At 43.7% G+C, this 14744-nt stretch overlaps 1 protein-coding gene across 2 annotated transcripts in view; it reads right to left on the bottom strand.

The window, feature by feature from the left end:
* The window catches only part of lcor (ligand dependent nuclear receptor corepressor), an 83524-nt gene that overhangs the window by 20361 nt on the left and 48419 nt on the right, over positions 1-14744 (bottom strand). For both annotated transcript variants that reach the window (XM_030093921.1, XM_030093922.1), the window contains exons 3-4: positions 9885-9964; positions 1955-2087 (exon numbers count right to left, since the gene is read on the bottom strand). In XM_030093921.1, coding sequence (XP_029949781.1) covers positions 1955-2087; positions 9885-9964 — 213 coding nt within the window. The remainder of the gene's footprint in view (positions 1-1954; positions 2088-9884; positions 9965-14744) is intronic.

Raw genomic sequence — 14744 nt, 5'->3', positions numbered from 1 at the left:
GATTTCATCTGAAGTTCCGTCATCAAGACACTCAAGAGAAGCTGAAAATTCCTCAATCTTTCATCTTGTTGAGCTCTGACTGAAAGTCAGAGGCGAAGTACGGCATTATATTCTCTTCGTATTTTCACCAACATCAACTCGTGCAACAAAACAACAAGCAACACCTAAACTGTGAGTGGAGGCAGACGTGAGCCGCCTGAGTTAGCGCCTTAAAATGAGCCGCGATCACTTAAAATATGCACTAAATATAGAAGATTTCAAAACATTTCACAGATTTCTAACAATGCATTTGGTTATGGCTGCACGAGCTGCAGGTTTGTGGTGTTTTTGTGACAACAGACTGCGGATGTTGCGTGACAACATGCTCCTTGTTCCCGTCTGCCTGTGAACTTGCAAGCGTTGTGTGTGCCTGAGTGTGTGCTGACAGGCCTGCTACTGTATGGATGTGTGTGTGTGTGTGTGTGTGTGTGTGTGTGTGTGAGAGAGTGTGTGTGTGTGTGTGTCCGTCATGCCTTTGCCTGTGCAACTGTTTACGTGTCTAAATATAGCCACTCCACAGGCAGCTCTGTGCCTGTGCGAGCAAGGCCAGATTGATTAGGGTCAGCCATTGATTGGACAAACATCTGCTTCCTCCCTCCCGGAAAGAAAAAATACACACACACACACACACACACACACACACACACACACACACACACACACACACACACACACATACTGGCTACAGAGTGGCAGCCTCAGCTCTTCTTCATGTAATCCTGCTCGGTTGCCCTGGAGAACAACGCAACACAGTTTGGAAGCAACTCAGCAAATTTTCAGCCTTGGTTGACTGGACACTTTCAAACAAAACTGAGCGAAGTCTGAAAGTGAACGCTAAAAGTGCAGATTAAAAGTCAAATGAGCACCAAGTCGATATTTTAAACTTTTTAGAGCCGAGTGTTTTACATCTGCTCTGATGAATCAACTTGAGCCACGACCCGTAGCAGCAGTTTTTTAGCAGGAAGACTGAAACTGTTGAACTCGTCACGCGGAGACAAGCGCCCACACATTTTGGGCTGGTTTTCAGCCGGCTGATGCACAAGGGCACGGCAATGACATTTCAGCAGAGTCAACAGTCAACGGTCTGCTCTCCAAAGAAGTATGGACACCGTTCACTGTGGCGCCAACAGTTAAACGCCGCTCCGAGCAAGCCAATAAAAGCAGGTGATAAATAGAAAAAAACCCAAGCAACACTCCTACACTCTTTAGCAAACACTGACAAGGGAGATGGAAATGTTTTCTCAGTGCCTAATGGCAGCCCTGCTCGGGATGGATCTTTGGCGGCCAACAGTAAGGAGGCGAAGTTCAGACGGATGACGACAAAGACGACGTTTAGCTAAACAATTAACTCAGTCCTCAGACCGTTTGTGTTATTTTATCATTTGGTTTAGTGTGTGGTCAATAAAAGTTTCAAAAATGACTCTCTTTAAGAGCATTCACTCTCAAAAAATGCAGCACGACTTTCTCATCCGAACACGAGCTTGTAAAATAACCTTCCCCACAGTTTCCCACATGGCCTCTCGTATTAATCATGGCACTGTTAGCATAGGTCGGAAAAGTGGGTCGGCCTCTCTGGCCCAGATCTCAGCCGGTTTAGGGTCTACCTGCGAGGCAGAAACGTCTTTGTTCCAATTGTGAAACTCTAGAAAAGTTCCATGCGGAGTCCCTCAGGGATCGACTCCCGGCCCCCTTTCTCAATCCCAGCTACAGGACTACGAAGTCAGACTCTCGCAGACTGGTGGCCTCCCTAATTCATTTAGCCTAAAGTCTTACAGTTGAGCCAAATTCACAAGCTCGTTGAAATGAAGAATCTATTTTGGTTCTCAAAGCTGATTGGCTGGAGAATATCTTTTTCTTCCATGTAAATGAGAACTTGAGGACTTCTGAAGGAGCGAGGCTTCAGAGCATGGCTTACCTTTTCTGTGGAACACAGCATTGAGGAAGTCTTGGGCCTGTCTCTCCAGCCGGCTGATCCGAGACTGCTCCTGTTTGAAGTCCTCACACTCCGACAGCACGTGGCTGCCTCCACCGTTCTCCACACTGTGCTCCTACACACACACACACACACACACACACAGAGAGACGGACGAGTGAGGAAAAAGGTCCGACGTGTCAAAAAATTTATGCTCTGCCGCTCGCAGCCACGTCGCAAACAACACCGCCGCTTGTTTTTGAGAAGCGTTGTATAAACATGTCCAGCTGTGGACGTCCGCGCCCGTCCTGCTGTCCACAGCTGCCGGGTGAGTCAACGGACGATGTGTTGCGTCGCAGGTACATGCAGACCTCTGCGTTCTCTGGTCTCACAATGACGGCGAAGATGGAGAGAACGAAAGACTCGCAGAGTTTTACCACATTCAGTTATTTGGTGAGGATCCAGGCAGAGGTGTGGAACAGAACATGTGGCGCTTTGCAGTCTTGTTTGAAAACTGACTTGGAGAGTCATTCTGTGTGCTGGTTGCATGTTCTGCCTGTGTGTGTGTTTGTTGATTTTCATAGGAACTATGTTTTTGTCCTATTGCCGACAGCACTGAGGGACTCATTAGCGGGATTGAGGTGTGCTGCAGAGAGAGGGAAAGCATGCAGGAGGGCGGCCCTCCAGGACCGGAGGTCGGCCCCCAACAGCAGCAGCATCTCCACTGAAGACTCGGCCGTCTTTTCAGACGTATTCAAAACAGACGCAAAGAAAAAAGACCAAACGTTGTCAGTACTCAGTATTCAGCATAAACTCCTCCAGGTATGTTTGAGTGATCTGAAACTCACGTCTAACGCCTATATCCACGAAGGAAAACAAGCCTAATGGATCAGACTCTTTTCTTCTGTTCAGATAAGGAGGCTTTTTCCAACATGCATAACAGCACTCAAAATTCCCACTCATCAGTTTCTTTTGAGATGTAAAACGGCCCCTGGACCAGATAAAAGCTGCTGAGGTTCATACATGTGGAGTGTAGTGTCTAAATCACGGCCAGAACCAAAAATAACCCAGGTGAACAGTGACTCATCCAACGACGGCCATTTTGAATGACAGCATTAATCTCCTATGATCTTTATTATTATTTACAGGTGTTAGGCTGCATATTCATGACTGTGATTAATTTATTAAAATAAAATAAAATAAAATAAATAAAAATAAAATGTGTGCGTGAAATGTTCAACTACTGCAAATGAACTAAACATCTGATCACAAGAAAAAGTTCAACTGTTGCCTGATTATTAATACAAAACTAAAGGTTAAAATAAATCAATAAAAACTTGTGAGCAGTTGCATCTGTACGAGTGCAGTTCACTCCAGGCTGAGAACATTTTCTGGTTACTCGTCCAAAGATCCTGGTTTAGTCAAGTCGGCTTTCGAGCTCTGCATCAAGACAAGACGTCCACCAGCACTGATGGTTGTTACAAAAAAAAAACAGCACCCACTAGTGTCGTAACATGAAAACTGCAGTGTTTTCACCACCTCTGTCATTTCCGTTTTTAAAACACCTCAGTCTCAATCCGAAACATCTCTGAAACAATGTAAAAGCAGCGCGTTTTCACTTGATATGTTCAGAACGGCCACAGATGGCTGCTGTGTTCGCTGGCCTTGAGTCTCTTCTGGACAGGAAGTGAAACATCGGAGTTTTCAGCGTGATGGCAGTTGTCAGGGAACAACGCCGTCTCAGAAAGCCTGACCTTTCACCAGCGTTGATTTGTGAATGTGTTGTAAATTCATTTCCTTTCTGTTTGTGAACTCCAGACATTTGTCCCTCTATGGTTGTTTTGTGCGGCACAAGGCTATCTTTGGTCCCCGGGATCACATGGCGTTCGACAGCATGGTTCAGCCTCAGGGAGGCGCGGAGGAGAAGCGGCGTCTCGCCGGTGGCCTGTGTGATAGATGTGCCAGATGCCTTCTGCTGGGAGAGAGCGCTGATCACATATTAGTTCCTAATTGAACAAATTGTGTTGTTACTTGTATCAAATCAGCCCTTCAGTCATCTGGATAATGAGCTGATGAAGCTGTGCCTTTGGAGGAAACACATGAAGGAGTTATGACAACAATCTGAAGACTTCAAATTCTTCATGTACACACAAGCTTTATGGAAATCAGAGCCCGGTTGCCACGTCACGCTATTTTTATTTTTATCTACTTTTATACATTTTACTGGTTTTTTCTTTTTTCATCTTTTCATCCCTTAGACAGACAATTTTAATGGAACCTTCAGGGGACACATTGACACGGCTGGAAGCATCTGACAGTAGCGTTTTCATGCACTTTGGAAATGGAAAAGTAAAACTGGAGTGTTACAAAGTCTGTGTGCTGCTTGTCTAAAGTGTATCCTGATGACTGGTGACTGAGTGAGGTGCTTGACTGCTAATAAACTCTGTAGCTACAGTCTCAGTAAATTACAAACTGAATGGTCGCTCACCACGTTTAGAGAGACAACATGACTACTGCAAGCTGGTAATTCCACTTTATCTGTAGCTTTTGTCATAGTATTTTCTCATTTCTGCTGGTTAGAAGCTTCTCAAAGCAGCCGAGGCCTCGTTCACATGATGTCTCAGGAGAAAAACCATTGTTTTTGTGTTTTGGTCCATTTACATGGAAACAGAAGAAACGCTGAAAAAGATGTGGCTGGCATGTCAGGCCAGAAGGTGGCGCTGTCAATTTCTTTTTGTGATGAAACTACAGAAATGCGGAAAACAATCATAAAAACATCAAGAATGGCGACGACACAGACAGAGAGACCGCAACTGTGGGCTGCTATCAACTGTAAAACTAGCAAGTCCAGGAGAACATGAACATGGACCAGGACCAGGACCAGGACCAGGACCAGGAGAACATGGACTGGGCTAATTTAAGAAACTGGAGATTAGAGACAGAATTTGTTCAACTTTCAAAGTGTTTCATTCAAAGCAGAATGTGTCCAGGACCCGAGCGGCTCTCTCCGCTGCTGATGTCGGTCCAGTGAGATGTCAGGAGACGTAAATCCTCTAATAGTTTTAAGGAAGAAACGGTGAAACCGGCCTGTGAAGCACAGACTGGATTATCACCGCTGTGTTCTGCGTTCTGGTTGTCAGCCGTAATGAGCGAGCCGCCATTGTCCTCACAACAATAAACGTGAGGTTTGAGCGCGCATGTGCGTCGGCGGCGAGAAACAAAGCAACATGGAGGGGTTTGTTTTTAAAGCTCCCGTATTTTAACCCCTCAGCTCTCGCTGCCGGCGGTTTGCATGGCTCCAGATCGATGAATCAATGGATCCCGCCCACTGAAGCTCCGCTGGCATTTCACAAACAAGCAGAGGGTAATAACAGCGAGACAGAGGGAGCGCTCAAAGCTCCAGCAGAAGAATTAAAGGTGAAAATTGCATTTCACTGAGAAGAAGAACGCAATTAAAGCCTCCACGACTTCCGTCTTATTTATGAGCGTAATTATTGACCGTTCAAAAAAGTAAGAAGCAGTCCCACATATGCTTTATTTGATTGTCTCAGTCTGGTAATCGATTGCACGTTTCTCTGTTGTTGTGCCGTTCGACGTGTGATTGCTGTGTTACACGCAGCAGAACGCCGCTGACACCACAAACGCCGCTCGCAGGTCTTTATTAGCGGAGCGGCAGAGGAGGGTGACGGGGGGGCAGATGGGGGTCGGCGGAGCAGGGCGGCGGCGGTGGCGGAGCTTGGATGCTTTGAGGAGACAGATGGCTGACCTCGGAGGTCGGACCAGGGTCAAGTCGAAAAACACACGACAATCAATGACGGAGGGCAGGACGCCCTCCCCGCTGCCATCCGTCCCTCCTCATTCGCTCTTCGTACCTTGTTTCAGAACAGAGTCAGAAGTAAAAATCCCTCTACGCACCACAGTTCACACAGACTTCATCATTTATTTAAAAGTACCTTTGGAAAAAATCCCATTGAAAAGTATCGTGGGAGAAAGTGCAACGAGAGAAAACATGGCAGCGCGTCAAAGAGCGCAATAAAGACAGATGAACCTGTCAAAGGGAAAACATGTGCCACAAGAGTTTCGTAGATTATAGCATTATTGAAGGATTTTGGCATCTTTTGTGGTGAAAAACTGGGGAATGAACATTTGGAACAATAAGCTGAAGCTGCACCAAACGCCTGAGATGGAGTTTAAACCCAAAGAGTTCACCAGAAAGATGGAACTCATGAAAATGAGAGAGTTCATTTATTCATCCGACTAAGAGCTAAACTATTTCATGGTGTGTGAAGAAGCTCCTTCAACCTTCTGTTTGTTCTTGTGAAGGCTGTGGTGGATGTGGGGTGAAAAATCTTCATTTCTCAAGACAAAGGTTGGGAACCACCGATCTCGAGGACTTAGATTTTTCAGCCAATTAAAAATATGAAAATGAAGTTCGATTCATTTAAGAACAGCCTGCTATCCTGGAATCCTCCATAAGGTGTGCTTTAATGCATTTCAGTCGACGTGCACTTTGTGGAAAACAACAGCATGAGATCAACGGTATTCAGAATGAAGTGTGAAGCCATGAAGTTGGATTTGATGGTGAAGGAAGTTTTCAAACACATGAACGGTGGAGTTAAAACACAAAACAAAAAGCAGAACACAGGTGATAATTCTGCCACGGTGTAAAGGAACAGCAGGCTCTCTTCTGAAGGCCGAGCGCCTTTCAGTAAAAACAGACCGTCAGAACAACACAGCCAGTTTCCCACATGTAAATCACATTGCACCTTATAAATTAATCTCACAAAGGCAAGCATGCTCAGACAATAGTGAGGTAGGACTGCCTCCTGATCATCACTGGGTGCAGATATTAGATCGACTTTCCCAAATTCAAAGGCTCTGGACCCATCAGACTTAAGGATGACTGGAGTAGTTTCACCGGCTACCATGCTCCTCGCAATCACAAAGAACAAAAACAAAAGCTACTGTATTTCTTTTCACTGACACCCAGTTTTCACAAATTCAGACATTTTATACCTGAATACTGCTTAAAGGAACATGAAAGACTTGGTTTTCAAGGCAATGGTCCAAGTGAGAGAGCACTGCTTCCACGTTTCCGTTTCAGAAAAGCTCTGTGTTTACAGAGCAGCGTTCGGAAACTGATGCCTATTGACACTGGCAACAACAGACCTGTTGGAAACGACACGGCTTTAATTCGATTAATTCGATTTTATTTTTTCAATCGATGTGGAAAAAAATTAAATCTCAACTTAGAATTTAATGTTTTCTGTCCCTCCACCATTTTTACCGGACACGTGTAATACACACAGTCGCCACACCAGGAGGACTGGCGCTGTAGCACAGACTACTGTCAGTACAGTGCCATAGCGCTACACAGAAAAAAAAAGACCAAAAAAAAAGCTTTTAGGAGGCAGCATTTTTGAGCTTTCTTCAAAGACACACCCGGTCATTAAAGGAGACGGGTTTTTAACAGAATACATGTCATTATTAGAGGATTTACGGTATGATAAAAACGAAAATGAAACTTAAATCTCGTGTTTTGTCGGCGCTTAAATTTGATCTGTGTGGGATTTTTTTTAATAAATTGTTTATTTTTTTCTCCAGTTTTCCTTTTATTTCTTTATTCCAATGCAGTTCCCATGCAAGTATTTTTGTTAAAATCACCTCAATAACTATATTGCCTAGTAGACAGTTAAATGCTGACGTTTTGGCATTCAATAAAAGGTCCTATTTTTGAAAAATGTTTAATTGTGCTTCTTTACACAGAAAAAAAAATTGATTAAAATCGTTTATCGGATTTCAAGCAAAAAAAAAAAAAAAAAAAAAAAAAAAGTGATTTAATTCTTTGGCTGTATTGCCCAGCCCTAGTGTGAAGACAACAATGTGCCATAAACATTCACAATGGTGAGAGCAGAGACGTTCGTACGGACAGATAACGACTGTTATTGCAGATGATTATCAGCCGTAAAACTATGAAGTGCTGGAGAATATGGACCAGGACCAGGACCAGGACCAGGGCCAAATGGACTAGAGGTCATGAGAGTCTGGAGGCCGGCCACCACTGTTATTGTCCCGGTCTTGATCTTGACCCTTAAAGTCTTGGTATTGTTTTGGGATGCAGTGGTCTTGGTCTTGGTCTTGGTCTTGACTCGGTTTCGGGAGAGGAGGTTTTGGCTGTGACACTCAGCACTTCTTCCATCAAGTCTCCTCCACCGATCCGTCTCTTCTTGAGTCTTCCTGCCCGACGTGTCCTTTGTGTTTACCTCAGGTTCATAAAGAATGGAACTGTTTCTGGATCCACATGTTGGTGTTTGCAAAGGCAACAGTGGCAACTGAGCGTGGGGGTGACGGTCAACAGGGGGATCGCCCGTCCCCCAAACCCCTGCTCTTTTTTGTTCTGTATCTTTCCACAGAGAGCGAGGCCTCGAAACGTCACATGAATGCTTTCTGCGCAGTAGAATAAGCAAAAGCAAGCACCACAATGGCCACACATGTGCAGACTGCAGCCGGTCCAACAAACTCATTATCATTCTGCTCTCGACGCTTTTTAGCCGATGAGACACAATCCGAGGAGGCACCGGTCACTCTGCTGCTGTGGGACTCTCACTAATTTACACCCATGTCACCGTCCTCCTCCTCCTCCTCCTCCTCCTCCTCCTCCTCACACTCGCTCGCATCCGTGCACTCACCTCCAAATCATTATGTCGCATTCCTTTCATAAGCTAAATTGGGGTCAAGACCGTGATGGTTGAACAACACAAATAACAAGTAGTGCAGCAGGAGGACGCAGAGACAAAGATGCGGCTCTTTCAATGGGAGGCTTCAAAAAATGGCAGCAGACAAAAAAACAGAGAACTGCTCGGACAAAGAAGAAGAAGCTGATTCACAAAAGTAAGATAAGTGCTGCATCAGACAGGGGCAGCATTCATCTCCACTATTCACAGCGAAGCCCATGAAAAGACCTAATGGAAAAACCCATTTGGTGCAGTGAAAGTTTGTCGCTGAATAATGGTGGCACAAACATCACATAGTTTCATTCGCACTTTTCTACATCACATCAGTTCCTGTTACTTTTCATCAAAGGGTCTCGGACTTATTTAATAGGCTTCTAAATGCTGCACAGTTCAAAGTTAAGCCCAAACAACAACGTCTGAGTGGTTTGATGGCGCAAACTTTGGAACTTTGAAAAGCAACATTATTATTAAAACATACATTAAATAAATGGAGGAAAAACTGAATGCAAATTACTTCCATAATGTAGAAAAGGAACCTGATCTTTTTGAATTTCATCAAAACTGATGAGAAAAAGATTCACTTCTTGAAAATCCATGTTGACCAAGAGCTCAGGATGTAGCAGCTGCCGTGATCACTTCACGATTCCTGATTCCTGCTGCTACATGAACCAAATATTTACTGTCTGTGGAACGGTATGGAACAGTATAGCCTCAAACGGTGCTGCACCACCACAAACAAGGCTGTGGAAACAAGGCCTTGGTACGGTATGGAATGGTACGCGACAACGTGGAATGGTATGGAATGGGTTGGAGCGGTATGGAACGGTATGGTTCAAATTTACATTTGAATCTAACTGGATTTTCCACACCATATTACGGTAAGAGGTGATAAATAAAGTGAAAATGTATTTCTGTTTCACGCAGACTTTGCAGACAGGAAGAAGAAGAAACCAGTCGACTAGTCAAGTTGTTATAGCTACAGTGGAAAACCGGCAGTGCTGCTGATGTGAAGAGCTTTGACTTGTGTTCACTGAGTTGATTCAGACGTTCTTCAGATGGGAGTATCCGAATACCAAACTTTTATTCGGGTCGAGGGAAACCAACCATGAACGTGGACGAATGTGGAGAGTGCTGTTCAGGAGGAAAGCCGGTCATTTCCAGCGGTTTAACTCATGTGATTGTGAAGGAAGGTGTCCTACCTTGACTTTCTCACGTCTTAAGCAGCAGAAGAGACAGTTTTCATCGAAGGACCAGTCAGACACTTCCTCTGGCTCGCAGTCTGGATCAGGCAGGAGAGAGAAAAGACCTGGTTACATGGAGCTAACTCAGAGCTGGAGAGCAGAGATGTGAACAGTTTACACTCTTGTCTAGAACTCCACTGGTGCCCTCTAATAGGAAGTGTTCAACTATTGGGAGTCCTGATAATTGGTCCAATACCAACAAAGAAAATTAACTGACTTGGGACTGGTTTAGAGTGTTTTGGTTGACTAGTTGGCACTTTTGGTTATTTTAGTAATGAAACGACACTCAGGGGTGAGCAGAGAGCAACGCGCTATAAAAACTGACAATAGTGAGATCTGCATGAGCAAACGGCAAAGTTGGATTGTTGTTACAATGACTCCCAACTCTAAAACTACCGGGACCAGGAGAATAGCTGCTGTTCCTGCAGTGTTTTAGAAAAATTTTATTTTCACATGTTTGAGTCAACAGCTCTTTGGAAAAGACAAGACAGAGGAAAGGTTGTGCCTGAGAAAAATGTTAGTTAAAACTGGAAATGAAAAATGTGGTACCATCACCACAAAACAAAGAATCAAAATAAATATATATTCTGTTAACCATAATCATGATTTTTTTCTAAGCTAGTTTTTTCAATGATTTAGACTCTCTTTCTGTCCTTGGATCTTAAAGCCAGCTATGAGACAGGAAAAATTCCATCCCAGCCATTCATTTCACTTCCAGTCAATCCTGCAGAGACTGACAGCTGAGGGACCTCAACCCACGTCGACTGCAGCATTAAAACCACGCGCTTTAATTACAGCCTAACTTTGTATGTCAAGCAAGCCCGGTTAAAAACCCGCCACCTGTGATTGACAGGTAAGATCAATCCGCTGCCTGTATACCGTTGCCTAAAGAGGGTGAGTGCTGCTCAACGCCTCTGAGAGTGCCAGCGAATGTTTGTGAAGTATTCCCCCCTCAAGCAATATTTGCAAAGAGCCAATTAGCATTTTCCAAGGCTGCTCTCTCTGAAATGTGTTTGGCGAGTTGAGGAAATGGACTGTCGTTGGTGGCGGTTGTGCACATCGAGAAACTTCAGGGTCCCCACAGCTTTCCCGATACTCTTAACCACATGTGCACAGCCCGCGGTCTTTTACCCAACTCAGAATATGAATGATGACACTTCTGCCGCTGATTAATATACACAAGCCTTCTGGGTAATTTAACATTGATAGAGCAACGCTGAATCACATTTGTAACAAGGTGGAGCTTTAAAAACATCCGCTATTGAAAAGAACTGCGCGTCGATGAGCTTCTAATTGTCGCTAATGTTGTACCTCAGGCTGCCGGGCGTGAAACACGGAATCAGTTCTGAATGTGGCCATTGTTATCAAGAGGACAGAGCGCTGCTGGGAGCTGTGAGGGGGTACCGGGGCTACCGGGGGTACAGGGGGTACCGGGGGTCCGGGCTACAGCGCTCACTCCGCTGAAGCTTCAACCTCAATTCACAGCTGGAAAATCACCAGAAACCTCATTCTTTAGATGCTTTTTAAAGGCCCCATTTAAAGTAAAAAACCCATAGTTTTGCATTCACGAGGCAACGTTTTGGAGGCTACTAAAGCTCACTTTGACCTGATCTTATTTACCAGTGTGAGGGATCTATGTTTTAAGCACATAAAAAGATGAATTGAAATATTTCAAAACAATATGGCAACTGCAAAAGTACAAACGAACCAGAGATTTTCTCTCATAAAATCCACTTACTGCCTACAGACATGTGCATATAGTGGATTACAAGGCAGAAATCAGATTTCAAATATAAAAATAAACACTTGAAAACAAATATACCCAGAAAACAACTTAACTGTGGTGAAAACAGGAATTCCCTCAATATTTAACAGTATGGAAACTGAACGGAACATTCAGGGACCTAAACCGGATCATATTTTATTATTTCACAGACTGGTGGGAATTTTTGTGGAGCTGAAACATCCAATTAGGACTCAGTCTTCTGCTTCTAGATGGAACCTACAGCCAGCAGTGGCCACTGATTCCCTCTTTGTTCTGACTGAACCGTGTGAGCCTTTCTGTTTTGAAGCTCACAGCACAACTGCCGTCGCTTCTTTGTGTATCAGCAGTCGTGATAGTTGTAAACCAGGGGCAGCGCTGGTTATTGTGTGGCGGCTTCGCAGCGATCATACATGCATGTGCGAGTCGTTAGCGTTCAAAATGTAAATACACTTATTTTTTCCCTCACATAGGAGCTTCAGATCAGAGAAAGAGGAGACCCGCTACAGCTGAGCTGTTGCCATGGAGCTACACCTCAGTTAAAAACCCCTCCTTCAGCAAAGAGGGAGAGAGAGAGAGAGAGAGAGAGAGAGAGAGAGAGAGAGAGAGAGAGAGAGAGAGAGAGAGAGAGAGAGAGAGAGAGACAGACAGAGAGAGACAGAGAGAGACAGAGAGAGAGAGAGAGAGAGGGAGAGAGAGAGAGAAACATGTTGGAGCTTCAGAAAATAAAGTTTGAGTTGTTTCTTTATGCTGAACGTTCACACAGGATCAACTGAGCTATCTTAAAATAATCAATCACAGCTAACTTGGGCCTTTTTCAATGTAATAAAGCAAATAACTTTCCAATAATATCTTTAAAAAACTAAATAGTTTTTGATTGAAAAAAACTTGAATTTTCTATAAATTCTGCTTTATTTATGCATTATCAGATTGCTGGATGCAGTTATTACTTTTTCAAAAAGATTTTGTAAAGCTACTATTAAATTACTGGCAGATGGCTAATATGATAATGGATCAAACATGTCATTTCACTAAATATAAGTTATTACAATATAGACTTTATTACAGTGAAAAGGGCAAAATAATGATATTATTGGTTCTTATAAAAGCAACAGTTTAAAAGTTTCATTTGCATTCATCTCAGGATGATCTTTTCTGATTATTTTCGTCTTTTTTTATTGTTGTTAGTATGATGTTTATTTTTTTGGGGACTTTGGGTCACAACTGTCAAAAACTGGATCATAAAATGACAAAAGAAGTGAAATATCCAACTATTTGTTCCTCCAGCTTCAGACAAAACTCAACAACAGAACAAGATAGAAAGAAGGATGTTCTGCAGAGTAACTGCCATCCTGTACACGGTGAATAGAACTGTTGCAGAAGTAATGCTGTGATTGTAATGAGAGTCACTTCCTCAACTGGCTCGCCGCCACTTTTAGATGAGGATATTATTTCAAACATTTTACCCATTCTTCTCTTTTTCTGAGTCTCATCTGTAACTCTTCTTTTTTTCTGAATGAAGCTCCTGGGGTTCCATTTACTCCACAAACATTCAAGTGAAAAAACTTCATTTTCGTTTAAGAAAAGTTTCATCTTTACACGGCAGGGTTTTCAAAATGATGTCTGCTAAAATAGAAACTACAGAATTGCTATTATGGTGAGCCTCAACTTTAAAATTACCATGTCCAAGGAGAACCAGGACCAGAAGAATCTGGACTGGGAGTCATACAAGGTCATTGGGCCCCGTTTCATGTGACGTGTTCACATTTACTTGTAAATAAATTATTCTAATAAAATGTGCAGTGTGTGTGAGAAGGTATACGCATATGAGAGTGAGCTCCAATTTGCCAATTCTTACATTACGACTGTCCATGAATGCATCAGAGCTGTTAAGCCAGCGCTGATTGGCTGTGCGGCATGAACAAGTTTTTTCTTTTGCACTTGATCTGAACTCTTTGGAGGGAAGTTAAACACTATGCTAAACACTATGCTAGCTGCTAGCGGTACTACCCAAAACCTAACATCGGAGCCACTGGTGAGTCAGTGAAACCTTCAAAAATATTATCTTTATCAGAATGCTGTGGTCTTAAACACCTGCATATTTGAATGTACCTTGTGTTGCTCTCAACTAAAAGAGACCGCAGAGTCTATTTTTTTTTCGAATATACGTGAATTCCAAAAGATATGGATAGCTGTGTCTATATCTATCTGAATAGATTGTGTAATTTTAGACCAGCTGTGTTCATTTTATAGTTAAGCTGTATCAACGATGGTACAGATTTAGCCAGTGAGTTTTTATCTGAGTTTTCAGCACCATGGACAGCAGACGCTCTGAGATTGACACCTGTCAGGCTGCATTTGTATGTGTGTGTGTGTGTGTGTGTGTGTGTGTGTGTGTGTGTGTGCGCGTGCGTATGTGTATTTGTTCTTCAGAACAAGTTTGTGAACTGGTTTGTGACTTTATTCTGCTTTCTGGGGCATAGAGGTTTGCTTGGCTCAATAAAAGTGAGCATTGGTGTGTTGTTTGATGGTAGCATGAGGTATTGTTTAAATGGTAAAATTACTATCATAAGGGCCAGATCTGAACCTTTAAAAGTTAAAGCTAGGGTCGACGATCTTGGAAAACTAGCACGTAGCACGAATGTAGCATCTCCCCAAGGCTCCGCCCAGCTCCCACCCCATTGGAGGAGCGCCGTTGGGAGCGAACGCACTGGACGCGGAAGCGCCACACGCACGGAGTTTGTGATCGCCTCCAATGTTATTAACCTTTCTGACTGCCGGCACACAACGCGCATAGGAGCGCAGCGCGCCCACTCCGCTTTGTTCTATTTTTCACGCGAGCCGAGAGTGCCTTGGCAACGCGCACACACTGAACCAGGGCCAGTGCACGCCATTGAAATGTACGCGCAGGGGGCTGGTAGAACGGCGAAGGGATTTGATTGGTTTCTTAAGAGCAGTCCGTGCGATACGATTGGTCGGAGTTTTTACACTCCTGTGGCCGATACAGTTGTCAGATTTTTTCCGCACCTTTTTCCATACACATAATGTATTGACTT

The sequence above is a fragment of the Salarias fasciatus genome, chromosome 6 (genome assembly GCF_902148845.1).
Source record: "Salarias fasciatus chromosome 6, fSalaFa1.1, whole genome shotgun sequence".
Taxonomy (NCBI): Eukaryota; Metazoa; Chordata; class Actinopteri; order Blenniiformes; family Blenniidae; genus Salarias; species Salarias fasciatus.
Note: the sequence above shows the minus strand (reverse complement) of the source record. Positions and strands in the feature narration are given on the sequence as shown.